The 24,569-nt window shown below is 38.1% G+C and overlaps 2 protein-coding genes across 3 annotated transcripts in view; one reads left to right on the plus strand and one right to left on the minus strand.

Annotated features, from left to right (window-relative positions):
- The window catches only part of si:ch211-106n13.3 (vWFA and Collagen domain-containing protein), a 62,453-nt gene extending 52,608 nt beyond the window's left edge, over positions 1–9,845 (minus strand). The window contains exons 1-8 of one of the 2 annotated variants that reach the window (XM_048162283.1): positions 8,556–9,845; positions 7,897–8,478; positions 7,166–7,289; positions 6,177–6,740; positions 4,338–4,503; positions 3,958–4,183; positions 2,169–2,342; positions 1,939–2,016 (exon numbers count right to left, since the gene is read on the minus strand). In XM_048162283.1, coding sequence (XP_048018240.1) covers positions 1,939–2,016; positions 2,169–2,342; positions 3,958–4,183; positions 4,338–4,503; positions 6,177–6,740; positions 7,166–7,250 — 1,293 coding nt within the window. In that variant the 5' untranslated portion in view covers positions 7,251–7,289; positions 7,897–8,478; positions 8,556–9,845. Of the gene's footprint in view, positions 1–1,938; positions 2,017–2,168; positions 2,343–3,957; positions 4,184–4,337; positions 4,504–6,176; positions 6,741–7,165; positions 7,290–7,896 lie in introns of both variants that reach the window. The other variant, XM_048162284.1, reaches the window with a different exon arrangement.
- A 185-nt stretch (positions 9,846–10,030) lies between these two features.
- zcchc2 (zinc finger, CCHC domain containing 2) overlaps positions 10,031–24,569 on the plus strand; it is a 30,479-nt gene continuing 15,940 nt past the window's right edge. The window contains exons 1-3 of the mRNA XM_048162285.1: positions 10,031–10,764; positions 13,885–13,993; positions 14,088–14,158. Of these exons, the coding sequence (XP_048018242.1) occupies positions 10,201–10,764; positions 13,885–13,993; positions 14,088–14,158 (744 nt within the window). The 5' untranslated portion in view covers positions 10,031–10,200. The remainder of the gene's footprint in view (positions 10,765–13,884; positions 13,994–14,087; positions 14,159–24,569) is intronic.

The raw sequence follows: 24,569 nt of genomic DNA on the forward strand, positions 1-24,569 counted from the left end.
AGAGCACGGAGAGATTCGTGAGCGCACATGTGCAGTTTGAGCGCGCAGGACACGTTTGAGCACGCAGGAAACAGTTTGAGCGTGCACACGCAATATCTGAGCGAGAGGAGAGGCAGTTCATAAGAGAGCACTGTATATTTGAGCGCGCGCGTCCAGATTTGCGCGAGAGCAAAGGAAATCCGCGCGCGAGCGGACAGATTTGCGCGAGAGCAGAGGAAATCCGCGCGCGAGCGGACAGATTTGCGCTCGCGCATTACATTGATATGCTCTCGCGTCACAATAGTGTGCTCTCGACAATTGACAGTAAAAGCTGAACGCTTTTCAAGCGAAGAAACCGATCTGCTCGTGCGCGAAGTTAAAGCGCGTGAGCAGATCATCTACGGGACAAGCAGGAATCCACCAAAGCTTCCCGAGGTGAAGAAGGCGTGGGATGAATTAGCAGTGATTGTGTCCTCGTCTTCTGGCATCAGATGTTTTGCTGAAATTACCTGTTAAGTGGCCAGTCAATCTTTCAATCGTCTGCGTTGGATGCAGGCTTTCAAATAGCTCCGCGCGATGAGTCAGTTAATATATATGTGTGTGTATTGGCACGATTGTTCAATAAATTAGCCAATTTCGTTCATCATTATAAGTAGTAATAGGCTGAATTGAAAATGGGTAGCCTAATTCTAATACACGCAATGACTATTTATCATTACATTTTTATATTTATAGCCTACACAATAATATTCTTTTACACTGTAATCCTTTTGTTTTTAATATTTGGCATGTTTGTGTGATGCGCATCCCTGTGTGTAATAAGCAAAGTCGACGCGCCCAGAGGCGCAGTTTCTACCAACGCGCTCTAACAAAAAAAAAAAAAAAAAAAAATGCGCCATTGACTTTAGACTTTAGACCAGGTTTGAGTTGGTCTATGGCGCAGTCTATTTTCAGCTCCTTAAAATAGCAATGCGCCTGAACACACCTCTTTTTTAGACCAGCACGCCCATGGGCGCACTACCTGGAGCAAATGCATTTACTAATTTAAGGACGTGGCGTTGAACGGGAAAACGCGAATGGCGACGGGCGCAAACTAGCAAACACACTTGCGCTGCGCCTTGCGTCGCATTGCGCCGGGTGTATTATAGGACCCTTAGTCTCTGTTCTGCAACGAATGCTCTGCCAAGGTCTTGTCAGTCATCTCGCCTTACTCTCGTCACAAGTTCAGTGAACTGTGATTCCTCCTGCACTGTGTGCGACTCTGCAGCTCGTGTTGGATGAGCAGAGCAGACGTTTACAACTGAAGCGACTGTTATCCAACTGAATTAAATGGTTTTTATTTCTATAAAAAAAAAAAAACTGGGGGGGGGTGCACCATAATCTAATGTAAATGTAGCAGTGGCATATTCTATGCTAATTTCACCCTCGCGCTCCATCATAGCGATATCACGAGACAGCTTTTCGCTCAATCTCGTCACATTTTAATATTGCACACTGCTATTAATTACTCATCCTCATGTCGTTCCAAACCCGAAAGACTTTCGTTCATCTTCGGAAGACAAATGAAGATCTTTTTGATGAAATCTGAGTGTTTTCTAGGCCTAGAAAGGTAGTAAACTCCAGTGGTTTAACCTCAGATTGAACACTGTAGATATTACACACATGGATTTTACTTTTAAATGTGGTAGTTGCATAGGCTGTCAATGGAGGGACAGAAAGTTCTCAGATTTCATCAAAAAGATCTTCAATTGTGTTCTGAACGAATGTCTTACAGGTTTGGAATGACATGAGGGTGAGTAATTCATGATAGAAATTTCATTTTTGGGTGAACTAACCCTTTATGGTAATGGATGAATGGGCATAAGTGGTAGAAATAAGGTTAAAGCTGTGATTGCTGAATAGGAATGTTGTTCCAGAACAACATGCCCAATAGTGTGGCAGATAATACTACGGTCTTACCACAGAGTAAATTTCACATGCTGTCTCTCGTTCACTTTGCTGAGGGTCACAGTAGAGCCGTAACTTCTGCAGCACAATCTGATAAAGCACCACAAAACACAACAGAAATGTAATGATCTGACCATTTGTTGAACAATATTGTGGTAGCAAACTTCCAACTACCAGTCTACCACTACAAACTTGTGATCAGTCAGATGTCAAAAAGTGCATAAAATGTTGGAAACACTCACAGGGACTGTAGTCTCGATATTGACTTTCTTGGCCACCTGAGTCTTTCCGTTAATGTAGATAGGAACAACTGGATCTAGGAGCTGCTCCTCCACGTATGCACCATCTACGAAACAAGTGATGCGTTTGGGTTTCACCAAAAACTTCAGCTGGTGCCAATCCGTGTCAAAGAGCCTCTATGGGGACATAAATCATATTGTTAAAAGACATACACATTCAGTCATATCATTTATTATGAGAGACAAGTACACACCTGACAGGTAACAAACTGTATAAGACATAAATACACAATCCAGTTGTGAAGTTGTGATGTATCAAATACTGTTTCTGGATCCAAGCCTCTACTCCGTTTCAAGGGAGAATACTATCTCAACAGCCATTTAAGAGCATTATTCATTTATAGAACACTGTGAAGTTAAGCTTTAAAAAACTGGACATTATTATTTAAATGATTCAGAAAACATGAATCACTGTCTGGCCAACTATGGAGATAAAAGTTAGAATCATGATTTTTTTTGTTGTCACCGTGTGACAACAGACTTAACCAGATCAATCATCAGAGACTAATTCTTAATTAATTTCTGCTTTTATATTCTTACTGTATGGATATTTTAATAATGGCCATATCCCAAATTGCATACTTCCAATTTGTCCTAAAAGTATTTACTTTGATGTTAAATGGGACATTTTGATGAAAAATTGATTCCACCAAAAATAGTCAGTGTTGTGGGTACGCATTAAAACTAACACGAGTTACATAATCAGATTACTTTTTTCAAGTAACTAGTAAAGTAACGCATTACTTTTAAATTTACATCAAAATATCTGAGTTACTTTTTCAAATCAGTAATGCAAGCTACTTTGTTTTCCAATTTACTGACTGACAGCTCTCCTTTTTGTTGTAATCCAAACAAACAAACAAACAAGCAAAAGTAACATACGCAAAAGTATTATAACTCATTACTTTCCATAAAAAGTAACTGGTGCAATTAGTTACTTTTTAAGGGAGTTACGCAATATTGTAGTGCATTACTTTTAAAGGTGCCATCGAATTGAAAATTGAATTTACCTCGGCATAGTTGAATAACAAGAGTTCAGTACATGGAAAAGACATACACTGAGTCTCAAACTCCATTGTTTCCTCCTTCTTATATAAATCTCATTTGTTTAAAAGACCTCCGAAGAACAGGCGAATCTCAACATAACACCGACTATTACGTAACAGTCGGGATGTACGCCCCCAATATTTGCATATGCCAGCCCATGATCGAGGCATTACACAGGGGCAGCCAGTATTAACATCTGGATCTGTGCACAGCTGAATCAACAGACTAGGTAAGCAAGCAAGGACAACAGCAAAAAATGGCAGATTAGCTGTGTGAACTTTGTTTATGCAATGATAGAGTCGAGAGCTCGGGAGGGGGCGGAGAGCGCGAGCAATTAAAGGGGCCGCAGCCTGAATCGCGCATTTATAATTATGCCTCAAAATAGGCAGTTAAAAAAAATAATTTAAAAAAAATCTATGGGGTATTTTGAGCTGCAATTTCACGGACACATTCAGGGAACACCTTAGACTTATATTACATCTTGTAAAAAAACGTTCGATGGCACCTTTAAAATTAACTTTCCCCAACACTGGAAATAGTAGATAATTTAGGCACCTTATCAACCTACTATAGGATATGGGATGCAATAATTCTTATCTTACCTACTATTTAGCATGGATATTGTGTGAACTGGGATGCAGTGTTTATCTTAATGAGATTTAAAAGTGGCAAAAATTTCACAGACCTTAATCCCTCTGTCATTAAATATGACTGTCTGCTCTTTCTTCAGAGTGCTGGTGCAGGTAAAAGTGACCGATTTGTCTGCTCCATTCACAGTCACAGCAATCTGCTTAACCCCATCCTGAGATAACACCCTCAAGAGGTCAAACTTCATCCAGTGAGCTGGGTTTTTCAAGCGTAGTGTTGCCACAAACACAAAAGCTGGTGGAAGGCCTTCTGGGAAGATCTCTCTGTGAGGATCATCAGGTGTAGGTCAAAGTAGCCCGAATTTCTAACCACAGGAATTCACTCAACATCTCATTTACATCACATTGACAAGCACTTCAATGTGTGCAAGAACATATCTATATATCTATCAGCTATAGATTGCAAAGCTAAAATCACCTGGTGTTGTGAGTGATGTCCATGCGAGGGCTGAGCTGTGACGCTCTCTCTGATATCAAAGAGCCCTGAACCTTCTGAGCCACCTGCTCGATCTTCATCAGGCTCATTAGATCAAAGCCTTTCTGGTCGTTCACTGTCCCAGGGATCCGCGTCGGACACACCGATTCTGTGGATGAGAGAATGCAGCCACTCAATTCACACACTTTACAGCCTTTAGTTGCACTTCAACTGTTGTGTGATGCTTTGCATCAGAATGTGTTTTGCTAACCAGACAACCGTAACAGAATAAGAAAATGTCCATTATTTGAGATCTAATTTAATGAGGTCTCTGCTCCGGGTGTGTGTTCACGGTGTGTGTGTTCACTGCTGTGTGTGTGCACTTGGATGGGTTAAATGCAGAGCACAAATTCCGAGTATGGGTCACCATACTTGGCCACATGTCACTTTGCTTCACTTCACTTCACTTCACTTCACTTCACTTCACTTCACTTCACTTCACTTCACTTCACTTCACTTCAATTCACTTAATATCTCAGTTGTTTCTCCTAAACAGCAGTGAGATTATATGGAGAGCAAATGGAGACTTAGGTCTTCAGATTCTGATTCTTTAGAAGAGATCTCAACACTGGAAAAAAGCCTCATATTTGCCAAGACACCAAAGTCAGAGATTTTAAAGGATTAGTTCACTTCAGAATTAAATTATCAGAAGACAATTTAATTATCATCCAAGATGTTTATGTCTTTCTTCCTTCATTCGAAAAGAAATAAAGTTTTTTAAGGAAAACATTCCAGGATTTTGCTCCATATAGTGGACTTCAACAGTTACCAACGGGTTAAAGGTCAGAATTGCAGTTTCAGTGCAGCTTCAGAGGGCTCTACATGATCCCAGACGAGGAATAAGGGTCTTATCTACCGTAACGATCGGCTATTTTCTAAAAAATAAAAACTGTACACTTTTTAACCACAAATGCTCATGTTGCACTAGTTCTGCGATGTGTCACGCATTACGTAATCATGATGGAAAGGTCACGTGTGATGTAGACGGAAGTACCAAAAAACTTCCGTTTTCTCCTATTCCGTCTATCTCATTTTCTCCTCCAGGTTCAAAATTGTCCAACATTGTTGTTTTATCCTTTTTTGTAAAGGGCGTTTGACTTAGTCTTTGCACAATTGCTTTGTAAACACTTACTCAATACTTCCACCTACGTTGCGCGTGACCTTTCCAAGGTGATTACGTAATACGTGGTGCATCGCAGAACAGTGCACGATGAGTATTTGTATATTACAAATACAAATAAGTATTTGTGGTTTAAAGTATATAACTTTTTTTTTTTTATTTTTTTTTTTTAGAAAATGACCAATCATTTAGCTGGATAATACCCTTATTCCTCAGCTGGGATTGTGTAGAGCCCTTTGAAGCTGCACTGAAACTGACATTTGGACCTTCAACCCATTGGTAGTCACTGAAGTCTACTATATGGAGTAGATTATTCCTCCAAACTAAGGAATTTCAGGAGAAACATCAGAGACAAGGTTGATTTTTTTTTTTAAATTAATCATAACTAGGAACTCTCTCCAGCTACATTTGAGCAATAAAAAAGAAAACAAACCAACATGCAGTGAACAAAACAACAGGAAATGAATGCCAGTACATAACCATGTAGCATTAAAAAACTAGTCCACTAGTCCAAAGATACAATCTCCATTGTTCTGTAAGCATCCTGTCTTGGCAGATGATGACCAACAGTTTCTCTTCAAGAGTAAACAAATGTACTGGGCCCCATGTTTATGTCCCTGTAATGATTATAAAAATATGCTCCAAAGTCAAGCATGACTCACCCTCGCATAGTTTCTGCTCCATCAGGTCCCATATGCTTGCAATAGATTTGTAATCCTCCACGTGTAGCACGTAAGTAGAGGCTGGCTTGTTGGCCACGGACACCAACTCAGAGTTAGTGATCTCATTTCCCACACCGACTGCAAACAGAACAATATTCTGTGCTCTGGCCTCCATTGCAGCATCCTCAACGTCATCCTGTGAGCGCCCATCGGTGAGAACCACGGCGATGCGGTTTCTGGGAGACTGGGAGGTACGGTTAGGCATCCCGAAGACGTGGTCTGTGGCAAACTTGATGGCGCGGCCGGTCCGCGTGTTTCCTCCCAGGTACAAGATGGAGGAGATGGCCTCGATGAGTTCCTGGCTGTTCTGATGCTTTCCCAGAGGAATCTCCAGTCGAGGGGTGTCACTGTACTGGACAACCGCCACCTGAGTGTGCCTGGTGCTCACATCAAAGCCACTGGTGATGTTGATGAGCCAGCGCTTGGCTGTTTCAAAGTTGGGGACCCCCAAGCTTGAGGAGCCATCGATGATGAACGCAAGGTCATTGGGAGTTGTGCTACAACCTGCAAACCCAGGAAAACATTGGCCCATAGAGTCCACATGCACACAAAATTGTATTACAATTCTTGAGGAAAAATGTAGAGTGAAGACAGGTACATTTTGTCTCAATGTTAAGAGTTGCTCAATTTACCTGAATTCACCCTACAGCATCTACACAATTAATTTACTTTTCATTTATGCATTTGGCAGACGCTTTTATACAAAGCAACTTACATTGCATTCAAGGTATACCTGTACATTTTATCAGTTTATGTATTCCCTGGAAATTGAACCCATGACCTTGATGTTGCTACTGCCTTCAATCACCTTTTTGAGCTACAAATTCCCCAAGAGTGTCACTTTAATGTGCATTTATATTGTTAAAATGTGATTTAAACCATTCGACTAATACATCATAAAGTATAAGACTAAGAATAAGATAACAAACCAGCTTGAGTGTCTTCTTGCTGGAATCCACCGATGTACGGCAACAAAACACAAACAATCAGTAAACAAAACCTCCATGTCCTCATGGTATGGCAACTAGAAGCCAAGCAGCAGGAAGAAAAATCCTGTGAAAAAGATGACATTTTATGAAAAGTATATATATATATATATATATATATATATATATATATATATATATATATATATATATTGAGCATTCTCAGAATATTTAAATTTTTTATTATTTAAAATTAAATTTTACAATAAAATTAAAACATTCTGAATCTGCACTTTCAAAAAAGTATTGCGGAAGTACCAATGATCAGATGTGCTGTCACATCGATTAATCGTGATTAATCGCATCTAACATAAAAGTATAATATATGTGCGTGTATATTATATATATATGTCTGTGTGTATAGGTACACACACGCACACACACAGACATGCATACATATACTGTATATAAATATAATATATATATACACACAAATTATGTAAACAAACTTTTATGTTAAATGCGATTAATTGTGATCGTTGATTAATCAGTTTGACAGCACTTATACCACTGTATGATAGGTTACTTTAATAAATGCATCCAAAAACTATGGATATCATGATTTTCCATGGTATATTTTGTAGTAATACCATGGTCCTTGAAAAAGTTAATTTGAGAGAACATAAAAAATGTCAGTAAACAAGAAAAAAAAAAAAAAAGAAACTCTCTCTCACCAACAATGCAAGTCCTGGATATCCGCAAGTTTAAAAAGTCAGTCGCCACCAACACGTTACAAGGCAACAGCTAAAAAAGCTCTCATCACTGACATGAATTACAGTCCAGTGCAGCAGAAACAGTGCGCAGATGGCAAGATACAGCCAAAGACTATTTTATATCTGCACCCACAGTGACGTACAGCCTTCCCTGGGCAGAATGAAAGAGCGACAGGCATCAGAGAGAGGGAGGAGTACGGGTTTAACCCTCCACAAAACCATCTTCAAAGAAAGTCAAGCCAAATGGCTCCAAGCCTCCAATCCCAAGGCCCATTCCACAAATAGCGCAGTCCAAAATGTCTTTATTTTCTCTGCCGTCATGCATTGAGTTATTTAGAAGAGTCCATTGACATTACATTAACATCATGTCTGTGCAATGTCTTTTGTGTTACAGAGATGACTATGTCTTTATTCTTCCAGTAGCAGCACATAGTTTGTTTCCATCTGTTTAGGCCAGATACTTAAACACAGATGTTGGCACCTTCCTTTGAATCCCAATACTGTGAAATAACTCCTAGGGGACCACCGTCGTTCTCTATTGGCCTGTTTATGAATAAAAATATGTTTAGAAAGAAAGTAGCACATCCAACCACATTAGTACCTGGGGAAGGAATATGTACCTGTGAGCTGCTTTGCTAAACGTCCCTTTGTATATATTTATACACCACAGAATTGTACACATATCCGCTGTTCAAACACTTTTATATATTGGCACAGCTATTTTGGATCAAAGGTGGGCCCCTTCGGCTACCAGAGGAATCACATTAGACAAAAATAGAGAAGACATAAACAACTCAACTGAACTGAAGCATGTGAGTTTAGTTTAATGGTGTGTAGTGTTTTTAATATGATGTAATGACGGTGAACTACAATGCATTTGTTGTGTGGACTGGATCTAGGGTGGAAAAGCACTGGAAATGAATGTGGCATGCACAGAAGTATATCATCTCAAGAATGAGGAATGTTTCTGCTTGTCCTAATATATTCAATGAAATGGTGGTATTGGGGAGAGTGGTTATGACATTTGTTTAAAGTTAACTCTACACGTTCTTGAAACTTTGAAAAAAAAAAAAAAAAAAAAGTTCTTGAAACTTTGAGAAGTATGCATGTCACGGCTATACAATGTCGCCCTCTAGTGGATACAATGGTCTTTACACTGAGTACAACTAGGGTTTCCCCATAGGGCTCGGGAACCCCTAGTGGTTCGTGGTGGAACTGCAAGTGATTCGTAGAATTAAATTAAAAGTGTACTTTTAAATGTGATCATTAAAAAAAATGAACTCAAATAAAATTTAAAAAGTGCCTAAAATACACACTCATTTGAGATTGAAGACTTCATGAGTTCATCATTTTGAGCCGATGTTTGGGTTCCTTCTGGGTTTTTGATTTATTATAAGTAAAATAAGCTTATGGTTTACATTATTTGAACAGGCACACGTGCACTGTCAATACCTCAAATCCACTGTATTTAAGGAGTACAATGGTTAGACTTGTACTAACACTAACTTACATCCTTGTGGTCTAATTATAGCCCTTATTTAGCAACGTACTATTAAGTTATCTGTTACCATTTGTTAGGCTACATATTGTGCATTTTTTACATGTAGAAAACAGCATTTTACGTGACATAGTCGACAGGTGGAAAGTAGTTCCTCGGTCATGGGTCAATTGAATTTATATATTAATGTGCATAAACTGTCTTTTACTATGGAACTATTTGACTTGGCGGAAGAATTGTTTATTGTGATTACTGTTGTCATAATAAATGTTACTTGAACATTGGTGTCTCTTATCTTATGTCTATAATCGTCGTTATATAAAAAGCACAAGGTCACTCGGGTATATATGGTTATAGCACAGTTAAACCATTTAATAAATGTCGTGCCACATGTAATTAGTTATTGTAATATTTCGTTGTACTTTGTTAATTAATATTTCGTAAATTTATTTAAATATATTTGTTATAGTTTGTATATCAAATCACTCCATTAAAAATATCTCTCGAGTTGAAAGGGTGAGTTTAGGACCCTGCGACTCTTATGGCGAGTGGGTGGAGTCATGGATGATTGACAGGATATTCTGGAGGCACGGCAGGCGAGTAATCTGGCAAACTGACCAAAGCCACACCGTCACACTACAGACAGCAAATTTTTAACGAAATTCCGCCCCAAATCGGGAATTTCATCGCGTTTTGATGCCGACATATTGGCAAGAAAGTACCATCCATGGACTTCCATCTCTGATGATCGTGTTTGAGAGCTGATAATGATGAAGATGAAGCTGCGAGCGGCGGGAGGCGAAAATCACCGATGCGACTTGAATTCCGTTAACGGAACCGATCGGGAGAGCGGCAGCGGAGCGGCTCCGCTCGATAAGGAGACGGTGTTCGAGTGGTTCGGCTTACAGCTGAACCCGGCCGGACGCGTAGAACTGTTGTGCGGGCTGCTGCATATGTGTCAGCCGCTGGAGCTGCGCTACCTCGGCGCCTGTCTGGAGGATCTGGCCCGGAGAGATTTCACCGTCCTGCGGGACTTCGAGATCCGGGCCAACTGCCCCGCTGATCTAGAGGGGCTGGTGGACGTAAGCGATCCCGTGGTGCTGTCCAAACTGCTAGTTTATTTGTCTTTGCTCGGATCGAAGAGCAGGGAATGCGCCGCGATTCTCTTCAGGACGTTGAGTCGAATGGACGCGAGGATGTGCGGGGCTCTACCGGAGCCGGAGACTGTGGACCAACTGCTGCTGCTCTTCACGATGGGCTCGTTACACCCGGCGTTCAGTTTCCATCAGCGGGAAGAGCTGCGTGCGCAGTTGGACAGACTCCAAAGATGGGTGTGTGATATTTACCTCAAAATCACTTGCATTACACTAAAAAAATGGCAAAAATTCATGGTAATTTAATGTTTTGGACACGTAACGTTACCCCAAAATAATATGGAAGTTTGAAGTACCACCCCTACAGAAAAGTCATGTGACCATGTACCATGGTACATTAGACTGCAAAACCATGGTACTAATATATGTATATATGTGTGTGTGTGTATATATACTGTAATACACACACACACACACACATATATATATATTTATACACCAAGGTTTTGAAATTCATGTACTATTGTATTTACATGGTACTCCAGGGAATATAATCACTATGGTACGTGTGGTCCAAAAACATGGTAGTACCATGATACTTTTCATGTATTGTCTAAAGTTACTAATAAAAATGACCAAGGCACTTGGAGAATCATATACATACCATGGTAAACATTCAGTACCAATACAAATCATGTAGAGAATAGAGATTCAGAGTCACTAACAAAAAGTACCATAGTATAATTTGAACGTTATGCCAGTACCGTACAATACCATGATTTTATCATGTGATGCCATCAGTGCTCCATGGTACTGCCACTTAAACTGACATTACTGGTACATGAATCTGAATAACCTGTAGTTAAAAAGGAATTTTTGCTGGATTCCTTTTGGAATTTCTATCATACTTTCGAATCAATCCTAAAGGATCCCAATAGGAGTAAGAATAAAATAAGATCCTACTGGTTAAACTAAAACTCCTACAAGATTTCTTGATTTATTGTTATTTAATTTTTAGAGTCTCATTGGATATTGTATAATGTTTATTAAAGTTGTAAAGGTTTTGTACTGGAATAATGTCTTACTGTTGGGCAGTTAAAGGAATCGCATGGTTCCTGAAGGATTTTACCCCTACTCAGATATTATTTGGATTCCATTTTATGTCCTGCAGGTCCCTTTTCTTGTCTTGTTGGGAACCATAATAAAACTGTGAGTTCCCAAAAGAGGCAGTTTTGTTTAGTTATTATGAAATTTTGTAAGAAAATTCCCTCTCAGATTGTTCCTTTATTTGTTTAATTCATTTTTGACGGGACAGCCAGAGGTGTATCAGACATCAGCAGGATTCATGTGCTCATGTCAGATGATTGGCAGCTGTCAACGTATGTTGAGTCACTAACAGGAAAAATCCTGGCAATTACTGTGATCAAATATATTCACCAACATGAAATTAAAAATATTTCATTTTACACAGAAACATTCCTTTTTTTGTAAGCAAATTTTTGTAGCAAATTATAGCACATTCCATATTCCATCTTAATAGGAATATGGAATGTGCCATCTCAAATAAACAAACCCTTTAATCCAATACAACCACATGATGGGACATTTGCTTTGCTAAATTCCTCCATCTTATAGTCTTGTGGGTCAAGTGTGTCCAATGCTATCCTCCCTGATCTCCTTTGATCTCTATGTGAATGACTTTATTGTGGGCTTTGCATTTCGTAAATGAGGCCATGTGTGGGATTTTTCATCGCATGGGACATCCGCACTCATTAGACTGAATCGGGTCTCCAAAACAACATTCTCTCTCTGTCTGTTTATGAATGTCTGTTGTTTGTTGTCGATGTCAAGTTGAGAATGATGTTAATGGTTTAAATGATGGTGATGAGTCGTAGACATGTAAGCTGAGGCATTATGCTCAATTGCTATAAAAGAATAGGAAACGAGGGATCACTTGGTTCAATCCGAATTAATTGACACATTTTGAATGACTGAATGTGAATGGCTTTGATTGTGTAAGTCACAGATGCAATGCTTTGATTGACGCCCCACATTTATTGACGTTATAATGGACATTCTGCTGTCTACTAGATAGGTATTGTCCATTTAAAAAAATCATATTAGTCATCAACTATTTAAAAATAATAGGCTATTGTTAGATGGCTGTATGTATATATACCTTATTCTAACTTGCTCTGACATGATAAAGTAGGAAATTTTAGGAGACATATAGCAACAACGACAATGAGCGTGAAGATGAGTGAATGCACCTGAGTCTTAACAAAATGTTTTTGTTGGTTTCTTCACGTAGCTGTATATTAAACTTCAAATATGGCTGTAGTTTTGTTGATATTAAAGGGGACTTATAATGCCCCGATGTAATATAAGTCTCTGAAGTTTCAGCTCAAAATCCCCCACAGATCATTTATTATAGCTTGTCAAATTTGCCTCTATTGGGGTGTGAGCAAATACACACCGTTTTTGTGTGTGTCCCTTTAAATACAAATGAGCTGCTGCTCCCGGCCTCCTTTCCAGAAGAGGGCGGAGCTTTAACAGCTCACGCTTTGGTTGCTCAACAACAACAAAGCTGGAGAATCTCACGCAGCCAAAATGAGGATTGTCAGTAACGGTGTTCAGCCTTACATTGTTCAAACCGGAGTCGACACTGATGGAGAGACTCAGGAAGAAGTTAAAACTTTTACAATGCAACTGGACGTTTTTGAATGGTTAGTGGATAAATTTATGTAGTTGCTGTGGAGTTGATTCAACTCATCAACTAGCATGTGCCGTCATTGTTAACCTTTTGTGCAAATCCAGCGTTGAATTGACCCTCGTTTGTGAAGCAGTCCAGCGTAAAATGACGACATGACAATAACACTCTACTACAACAACTCTTCCTCTTCTCTAAAGCAGCCCAACATGGCCTCACCCCCTTTTGTTGCGTGTTCTCGAGGGCAGGGTTTATGTCAATTTTAGGGTTAGTGATGTCACCAACCTAGGAAGAAGCTCATTGTAGTCCCTACCAGCTGATTGTTGTAGTCCTTAAACGATTTTTGTAAAAGAAAATATCTCCCTTTGCATTGACCTTTGAGCATCATAACTTTGCAGATGTTGTTTATGCTCAAAAAGCAACATTACACACTAACTAAAGTTATAAAAAAAGTGAAATCATAATCAAGGACTTCTTTAACATTACAGTTTTTCTTTTAGTGTGGAAAGGACAAAAAACCCACAGTGTATATGAATTCATAATTATAAACTTTAAGTGCGTCTATTTTCCTTTTCAGAAAGTGTGATGTTGGAAATGTATGTGTTTATGCACCTTTTTAATAACTTATTTTTCTTTGGCTGTCACAGAGCCAGTTTTCTAGACCGGGGTTCCTCTGTCGACACCGGGAGAATGACGTAGACTGGACTCTTTGCAGCAACGCCAATCCACACCTCAGCAGCACGTCGCCGAGGGAAGGTAACTCACCTTCGCATGTTGAAAACCCTGTCAGCACAGAGAAAAAAAAGCCATATTTGCAGCACTGTAATGATGATGTTCTTTGATGTTGCAGTGGTGCACATTGAGAAGATCATTCTGAAGGAGGTTTCCATGGGAGGAGACGGCAGGCAGTACAGTTTCGAGGTAAGTTCAAAAACCCCTCAGAGACATCTGAGTTTCAACACTGACGTTTCATCTAAAAGAAGCTTAGACAGCTCCGGGATTTTCACAGTTGTGGGAAATGATTTAGAATGATATGTGCCCATAGCTGTCATAACGGTAAGAAAGAGTCTCCTAAGAAACCAAGAAAAGAAATGTTGGATGATCTGCACAGAATCTACAGATTTCCACAGAATTCGAATGACCGTATATTAAAGGTCCCGTTTTTCGTGTTTTTTTTGAAGCTTTGATTGTGTTTATAGTGTGCAATATAACATGTGTTCATGTTTCGCGTGTAAAAAAACACAGTATTTTTCACATAATTTACTTATCTGTATACCGCTGTTTCCACTGTCATAAAAACGGACTGATGACTTCCTTGTTCTATGAAGTCCCTCCTTCAGAAATGCGTAACGAGTTCTGATTGTGCCAGCGGTTCCTGTGTTGTGATTCGACTGCAGCTCTTAGCGCATCTTGCCCGGAAAGGTCACGCCTCTTACCATAACGTGGAGATGCACGCACTCAGTGTTATTGTAAACATGTCTTTAATTTTACCCTATCAATTTGAGCCGGAATCAGACCCGGTGATTGGACTGCGGGATGAAAATAACAGCGTTTCGACGACATGGCGACAAACACACTCTACAAACGCAACTCTTGTGTATTCCTGTGGGCGGAGGTTAGTCAAAAACTGTTTTAGTGACGTCATTAAAGAAGGAAGTAGAGGGATGTAGTCCAAACTGGCCGTTCGATGTAGGCGACTTCTGTTAAATAAAATATCTCGCTTGGCATTGAACTTTGAGCTTTAAAATTTTACAGATTTTATTTATACTCTAACAACAACATTACACACTAACTAAAGTTTGAAACATGGGATCACGAAGAACGGGACCTTTAATGATTTAAATTAAATTCTTATTTAAAGTGCCCCACTTATTCTATTTTAAAAGTTCCTAATTTTGTTTTTGGGGGTCTCCAACAAATGTTTTACATGCGTCCAAGGTCAAAAAATACTTTCTTTTTCTCACAGTATACATTTTCAGCATATGTTTTTTCACCGTGTCTAAACGATTCAATAAAGGATTCAGTCTCTCTAAACCCGTCCTTTCCAAGAACCTACTCTGCTCTGATTGGCCAGACGGCCCAGTCTGTTGTGAGTGGGTCTACAATTAAAAGTGCGTTTCGGAAATTAAACTCCTATTACCATATCTGAATATCAGCTCCAGTGGCTTCCTCAGCACTTGTGTAGTGATACCAACAGTAAAGATTTTCTTTTTCCCAAATTCAGTTCTTTTTCACGGATTATTGTGCTTAAATGGTCAAATGCACACACAATTGTCAAAATGCTCATAATGTGGAGTTTTCACAAAATACAGTCAGTTTTGTCTTAAATGAACGTAAATAGTTGGGTGAAAACCATATGTGCATCAGTTTATTGGATCCATGCACTCGGTCTTAAAGAGGACCTATAATTCCCCTTTTACAAGATGTAATATAAGTCTCTGGTGTCCCCAGAATGAGTCTGTGAAGTTTCATCTCAAAATCCCCCACAGATCATTTATTATAGCTTGTCAAAATTGCCCCTATTTGGGTGTGAACAAAAACATGCCGTTTTTGTGTGTCCTTTTAAATGCAAATGAGCTGCTGGGGCGGAGCTTTAACAGCTCACGCTTCGGTTGCTCAACAACAACAAAGCTGGAGAATCTCACACAGCCAAAATGATGACTGTCAGTAATAGAGTACCTCAGGGATGACGCATTTTTGTAGGCAAAACCCGGAAGCGAGTTAGCATTTTAGGACTCCCGGTTCCAACGCCGTAAAGTCTATGGGTTTTTGCTAAATCGCCTGAAATAAGGTCTGTGGTTAACAAAGCCTCTAAATATTTTCACGTTCTGATCTATGACATAAAACACACCAGTTATAACCCGCTTGTGATTTTTTTTAAACCTTTACTGTGTCTTAAAAACAGCGGTTGCTAACAAATTGCTAAAAGGGACTACTTCCTTTGGCGGGGACTTTAGACGTCATCATGATAAACAGGACATTTGGACAGCATTTCTCATGAAAAAGTGTATAAGTATTCATACACAGCACAGATCATAATCAGCGAACATGTTTTTCAATAACGTTGTTTTTTAAATACAGTTTGAAGAAGCTTGGTGGTGACGATGTTGATCCACGACCATGGTGTGCTGTAGTCCGTTTGTAGCCTACTGTTAGCTTTTTATATCTGACGACTTTATTTAGGCTTCAAAATGTATTTATGTTGTTTTAACCTGTAAAGATTATCTTGATAGACAAAACGTGTAAGTGTCACAACCCTTTGTTAAACACGGAGCTTATTTTCTGCGATTTTCCAAAAGTCTATGGGAAAAATGCATAGGCTTTCAACCGAGGGAACCCGTGCTGCACTAACTTCCGGGTTGGCCTACAAAAACGCGTCATCCCTGAGGAACTCTATGGTGTTCAGCCTTGCATTGTTCAAACCGGAGTCAACACTGATGGAGAGACTCAGGAAGAAGTTGCAACTTTTAGAATGAAACTGGACGTTTCTGAATGGTTAGTGGATAAATTTATGTAGTTGCTGTGGAGTTGATTCAACTCATCGACTAGCATGTGCCGTCATATTAATCTTTCGTGCACATCCAACTCTTCCTCTTCTCTAAAGCAGCCCAACATGGCCTCACCCCCTTTGTTGTGAATTCTCGGGGGCAGGGTTTATGTAAATTTTAGGGTTTTTGATGTCCCCAACTCGGGAAGAAGCTTGTTGTAGTCCCTACCAGCTGTTTGTTGTAGTCCTTAAGAAGTGATTTCTGTAAAAGAAAATATATCTCTTTGCATTGATCTTTGAGCGTCGTAACTTTGCAGATGTTGTTTATGCTCAAACAGCAACATTACACACTAACTAAAGTTAAAAAAAGTTAAATTATAATCAAGGACCCCTTTAAGGTAACAGCAGCCTAAAATACCTGCTGCCATCTATGTCATTTATGTTAACAACAAACAACAAAAGACTAAGAAAATCACTCACTGCTCTTGACTGAATAACGTTTATATCTTTAATAAAAAACAATTTATATTTAATAATACAGTAAGAACTATGCAGTATTTTTGATTATTCAATTTCTGGTAAATAACCTACTGAAAAACTTTTTTTTTTAAATTTGTATCTTTGTTCTTTTTATCCTGTTGTTTGTAATTTGCTTCTCTGTTCTTATTTTCAGTAACAAAAATAAAATAACTATATTGTAATATATTGATTTGTGAAATTACATTTTTCATATTGTGAAAAAAAAAAAAACCCCAACCCTGTCGGCAGATTTATTTCCAGCATAATCATTGCTAAATATAATAGTTTTAATAATTTTTAAAATACATTTCCTTTTGGCCACACAATGAAAATGATTATTACCTCATCTCTATATCTGCCAGAATTTTAATACTGGTGCATCCTTAAAATTTGATATATTTGATATTATACAGCTATATGGAGTGGGCTTAGATTGCTACAGAAAAGATTAGATTCAACATGAAATCAAAATGGACACCATTTACTTTCTTAAAGGGATAGTTCGCCCAAAAATGAAAATTCTGTCATCATTTAATCACCCTTATGTTGTTCCCAACCTGTATGAGTTTCTTTGTTCAATTGAACACAAAAGAAGATATTTTAAAGAATGTTGGTAACCAGACAGTTGACGGTAGCCATTGACTTCCATAGTAGGAAAAAAAAATACTATGGAAGTCAATGGCTACCGTCAACTGTCTGGTTACCAATATTCTTCAAAATATCTTCTTATGTGTTCAACAGAAGAAACCGCCTGGCTGCATTCTGGTATGTTAACACCCACGTTTCACGATTTAGTCAATTCCCGATGGATAAAGTCCTACACTGCGTTTTTTTTCCTCATTGAATTTCATGTTCCACTCGGAAATACGCAGTAAAGTAAAGTTTGACTTTAAAACAATTTGTTGTATTTGTGCTAATGTGGTTGGTTAAAAAGAACATTGATGTAGTGTAGGTGGAGTGTGAATCAATTCACAGTTAATCACAGTTAATGTCTTTGTAGAAGCTGTTGTTTTAGATTTGCATAGACGCTTTGCATTATTCATGGTGATAAAAAGGCCTTAAATGAGCATACACTCAGCCTCTATGGCTCCAGACATGTCCTGAAGGCCGAGCTACGCTCTCGGCTATGTACATGAGATTCCTGTCTCTCTGGGACAAGTGAGGGAACATGCAAAGCCTGAGCTGTAAACATCCGGTTGTTGATACAGAGTTGACAGCCTTACCAAAGAGGCTTTGGCTCGGCTCACAGTGAGAGTATGGACCAGTGCCAAAACAGTCGGGGATGGAAAGCGAGAGAGGCCTGACTGAGAGAAGTGCTTTTCTTTTCCTTTGCTTAATGTATCGTGTAATTTTCAGGGGTGAAAACTGCCCTGGAATCCCGCAATACAGTTTTATCACAAAACCTGGGTCATGCTACGATAAATACCCTTTGAAAGGCATTGTAGTGTACCAAGCAAAACATGAAACTGAGGAAACAATGATCGTCTCACAATGTGTCTGACATAAACGACGAATGAGTCATTTTTCTTTTTGCATTTTTTTTTTTGTTTTGTTTTTTTTTGTTTTGTTTTGTTTTGTTTGAATAATGGTCTATTTGGTCAACACAATTAAATTCACAACCTATTATACTTTGGCCTTTTTTACACATGGTATTAAAGGGTTAGTTCACCAAAAATGAAAATGTCATTTATTACTCACCCTCATGTCGTTCTACACCTGTAAGACCTTTGTTCATCTTTGGAAATTAAGATTTTTTCAAATTTTTTCAAATTAAGATATTTTTGATAAAATTCGTTGGCTCAGTGAGGCTTCCATAGACAGCAAGTTAATTTACATTTGCAAATGTCCAGAAAGGTACTAAAACATATTTAAATCAGTTCATGTGACTACAGTGGTTCTACCTTGATATTATAAAGCGACGATAACACTTTTTGTGCGCCAAAAAACAAAATAACGACTTTTCAACAATATCTAGTGATGGCCGATTTCAAAACACTGCTTTGAATCTTTTGTTTCGAATCAGTGATTCGGATCACGTGTCAAACTGCTGAAATAAGGCTCCGAACCACTGATTCGAAGCAGTGTTTAGAAATTGCCCATCACTAGATATTGTTGAAAAGTAGTTTTTTGTGCGTCAAAAAAAAAAAAAAAAAAAAGCATTCTCGTTGCTGAATGTGGTTGAATGTGTTCGAACAGCCACAAAAGACCACCTGCTCTCCACCTACTGACCTATCGCGTAAACATCGTGGGAAGCGCTCTAGCCAGGCGGGATTTAAACTTTGTTGGCTGAAGATCCAAGTTTGGTTTGAAAACAAAAAAAACGTACCAAGCATAATGTTCTCTTACCATTCCTGATTTCTAACGTGCACTCACTGCGTTTGGCGTGGTCTTGCGGCTATCAGAGCAGAAACAAAAGCTGTTTTTCGGTTGTCTTCGGTGCGTGTGTATGTAAATTGCGGGAGCTTATTTTGTCCACTAGAGTGAAAGATCTGAAAAAAGCCCATACATTTACCCGCCCATAGACCCTCCCCTGGAAGAAATCAGGACAGAAGTGGTCGAAAGTGGACAAAAGAGACAGATTGAAATACCATGTGTAAACGGGTATGTGTCTCCCTCGTCTACTTGTGATCCGATCGACCAAAACGCATCTTAATACCAGGTGGAAACATGGTTTTTGAGTGAAACCGTATTTAATGAGAAAAAAATTAAGCGCTTGAATTTGTCCATGGACTGTTTAAAGGTGACTGGAGGAGAAAAGATGGAAAATAAGAGCTTGGAAAAGAAAAATCATATCAGACATCGAGCAAGTTATTATCCAGCATCTATCGACTGGTTTTAAGGCGTTAGTCTTTAAATTGACGGCTAGAACTGCTGCTACAGCCATACTCATTAAGGCATCTTTAGCTGTTGCGTTATGACTCATTAGGGCATTTCACACTTGAAATAGTTAACCCTGGGTCATTCTAAACCCCGGGTAATCCTGGGTTATCTTACTTCACTTTTCACTGCTCATAATTTACCCAGAGTTAACAATTAATCCTGGGTATTCATAAGCAAACCGCAGTATAGGATTAACACCGCAAAAGCTAGATTACAAGTGTGAAATGTTCCTTTACCCGGGGTTAAAACAAAGCAGTGTGAATGAAGATAACCCAGGGTTAAGCGCAGTGTGAAAAGCCCTATTCTGTTTTTTTGAGTGTTGTGTTTTTAGGATGCATGTACAGTTAAAACTAGTTCCACTTTTTAAAATGGCTTTGACAATTTCACTATTAATCAGGTCTTGTAAAAGGTCATGCAGAACTGCCTGCCTAAAAGTTACAGACAGTGTGCGAGTGAAATTGTCTTTGACAAGTAAATAAAACATTACTTGACTGTTGGTTCGGCAGTATACAACTATTATTTTTCAGGAGCTAAATGTTCAGTGACAAAAAAAATCTTCGTTTATTACAAATAAACGGAATTTCTATAACAGCCTGTCTGTTGTGCTCTTGTTCAGTTTTCGTAACCTAAAGGTTGTTTGGAGACTGAAGTGGGAAGGAGACGTATTGAGGACACCCGTGAGGACATCTTTTGCTCTGGTCTCCCCAGGATATATTAAGATAGAAAACAGTGCTGACAGAGTGTTTAAAATCACAATCACTGTCACTTTTGTTTGTTATCATCATAAACTACATAAATGAATGCTACTTCACATTATTCAACGTGAAATGTTTTTATTTTCAGCGTGAACATAAAAACATTAGACGCTGTGATTTGTGCACTGTCGGTCCTGGTTAGTACGTGGTGTTATTCCAATCCATTCCAGGATGAGTTCACCTCATCCATTCTAATCAAAACAAGAATTGAAGGGAAAGGAAAGTATTATGTGTTCTCACCCAAATTCGTGCCACTACCTTTTCTCTGTCCGTCTTGAAGTCTTGTATTCCAACTTAATGTGAGTTGCATCCCAATCAGAAATCCCCATGCATCACTAGAAGACGGATTCTCCACCCTTTCCCAGGCTTACCACTGAACCCTGACCACCTGTGTCTCGCCAAACCCTACGATTAAGACATCAGTATTCACTGGAGAAGCAGACGAAACAGCGTGCCAGCCCTTGTTAAGGCTAAAATATTTACTCCGTGCGATTGGCTACCCGGGTGTTGAAAGAGCTGGTTTGAAGTTACAGATAAACACTTCAACACTTTCTCTGTTATTTGAGATAGAGGAATTGCCCCAATTACAGACATCATCTAATTGAGTCTTTTTGAGTGGATATCTGCCAGAACTTTCACAACGGCTGTAATTTATTTGGACGTGTATTGTGTAATTCTACCCAAAAACAGACTACCCAAAAACAGACTCTCTTCTGTAAATCCACAAACATGAAATGGCTTAAGAGACTTATATTTATATATATCAGAGGTCGCGTTAACCGAAAATTATCCGCCATTGACGGAATTTTTTTATCAATGACGGAAAAATCTGAAGGACGTCCGTCATGTTGACAGATTACACTGAGGGTGATCTATTGTAAATTGTAACTGTAATTCTGTCCAGTTGGTGGCGAGTGAGCTCCAATGTAGCAGCAGAGCACTGGATCCAGAACAAAAATTAAACTAACGCACAGGCGAGTAGAAGCTAACGATCTACCACGCCACATTAAAGAGCGCCAAAACGGTATTTATTGCTTGAATTTCTTAATGAAATGGACAAAATTTGAAATATGAGACTTTGTTCCATATCAAAAGCAACACGATTTTTATTCATCAACTGAAAACAGCATATAGCCAAAAGATTGACTGGATTTACGAATCGATATTGGTCTGAATGTGACCAAAACAGCAAGGAGACATTTTAATTGTTTATTAATAAAGTTATGTTTACTGAATCAACGTCGGCGGCAAAGATGAAGTTGACATTGACTCTCCTCATCTCCTCTAGAGAGAGAATGCACATTTCATTCGGTTTAGTCTACATAATCAGAGTAGCCTATCTCTTTTCGTTTTGAATTATTTCGTTTTCGTTAAAGTAGACATTTCAAGCTTTCTATAGATATATTTCTCATGTCTGTGAGGCAAGCAGCCGCTGAGATTCGGTTCATATAGCCTATAAGGCGCATTCCAGTTTACACGCCAGTGATCGTGCCCGCGCCTCCATGTCATGATTATATGTTCTGCTATATTTGTTTCTTATTTATTACATCCAGGCAATTGGTTGATGAAACATTGATTAAAATTAAGATACAATTTTTACAAAACGTAATTACATCTATAGAAAGGCTTTCTACAAAACAATACTTAATAAAGTGGTCAAAATCATGACACACTCCATGTCTCCCGATACATTGCGCATTTTATGATGCATCCTACTCATGCTGTTCACTTTTTATAATCGAATAAATGAATTTCAAACATAACATAGGACTATTTAAAAATAAATATGAAACTACGTTTTCTTTAATGGCTACCAAAACGTAGTCTCTAGTACAGTACTGAGAAATTTCATGTAGTAAGCAAGAGCGGATCATGAGTCACGAGTCGGATCAAGAATAATTTATTTTTAGACTTATATTTAATATTGGGGGCATCCAAGTTATTTTACATATTTGATTTTTTTTTTTTTTTTTTTTACGCAATAGTTACTTTCCCTGGTAATTAGTTACTTTTATAATGATGTAACTCATTTACTAACTGTGTTACTATTTGTGTTAAAATAACTAGTAACTATAACTAATTACTTTTTTAAAGTAACGTGCCCAACACTGCTGCGGGGTGTGGTATTGAACATGAAAAGTTACGCAGTCTAATCTGTTAATCTGTTCTTCAAAATAAATGGATAAGCCTATATCGTCCTGTAGGTTCATAATTAAAAATGAAATTGTAAACAAAAATAAAAGCAATTAAATGTGTTATTATAATTAAAATATGAAAATTAAAATGACGGGTAATAATAGATTTTGACGGAATTTTTACGACCCTGTCCGTCAAAATGACGGACAATGTTAAAGTCTAACGCAACCTCTGATATATATATATATATATATATATATATATATATATATATATATATATATATATATATATATATATATATATATATATATATATATATATATATATATATATATATATATATATATATATATATATATATATATATATATATATATATATATAAAATATATTGTACACAGACAGACACGTATACAAGGCTTGACATTAACTTTTTTACTCACCAGCCACTGTGGCTAGTGGTTTTCTAAAGTTACTAGCCACTCAGCATTTTCAATGGCCACAATTTTGACATTGATTCCATGGGGAAAAACTGCCATATATATATATATATATATATATATATATATATATATATATTATCTCATAATTTGGCAGCAGGTATATTAGGCTGCTGTCACTTTAAGACCTGATGCAAAGATCCATTTTACTGCTCCACATGTGTTTTCTTTCTCAACTGTTTACGTTCACTTAAAACGTACCCGACTGTTTACACTTGAATACTCACCAAGACCGCATTTTGACATTATTTTGTGTGTATTTGATTGTTTAAGTGCAATAAGCAATGAAAAAGAACTCAATTTAGTACTGAGAGGCACTTTGGGTGTGAGCACAATGTGGGAATGAGTAAAATTATGCGCAATACGCACAATCCCATGCAAAAATTTGAGCCCCCCGTAACACCAACAATATTCATCCGGAGCAAATGAAACGAGTGAGTGAGGGGAGGCGGGTTTGTGTGTCAGAGAGATAAGAGAGAGAGTAAGCGTAGCTGGTGTTGTGTATGCATTCTGCAGAAAATGAGTATTGGAAGCGTTTAAGATATTTCAGTAACAGTATGTATAAAAAAAAAAAATTCGATATTTTTGACAACACTACATTGCACTTTGTTTATTTCAGATGCCTGTTTAAAAGACTACAATTGAAAATAACCAATAATATATTATATATTACTATATAGTATATTATAAATAATCTTTTGTAACATTATACATGTCTTTACTGTCAGTTTTTATCAATTTAATGCATCCTTACTGAATAAAAGTATTAATTTCTTTAAAAAAAAAAAAAATTCTTACTGTCCCCAAACTTTTTTACCTTAGTGTAGGTTAAAGTATGTTAGTTATGCATGTTTAAGTGTTATTTTTAGTTTAGCACCGAGACTTTGATTTCTTTTCTACAAAACGTTTTCATGAGCTGAAGCCTTTTTGAATCCATTTAAACAAATTGAACGCTACCGGTTGAAATGCTAAAGCTTAAAAAAGTGGAGTGACCCAGTTTGGCAGGAACAGATTCTGGGCATACGCCCCATGCTGATGTCATTGTCTTTATT

Source organism: Megalobrama amblycephala, linkage group LG17 (genome assembly GCF_018812025.1).
Source record: "Megalobrama amblycephala isolate DHTTF-2021 linkage group LG17, ASM1881202v1, whole genome shotgun sequence".
NCBI classification, from domain to species: Eukaryota; Metazoa; Chordata; class Actinopteri; order Cypriniformes; family Xenocyprididae; genus Megalobrama; species Megalobrama amblycephala.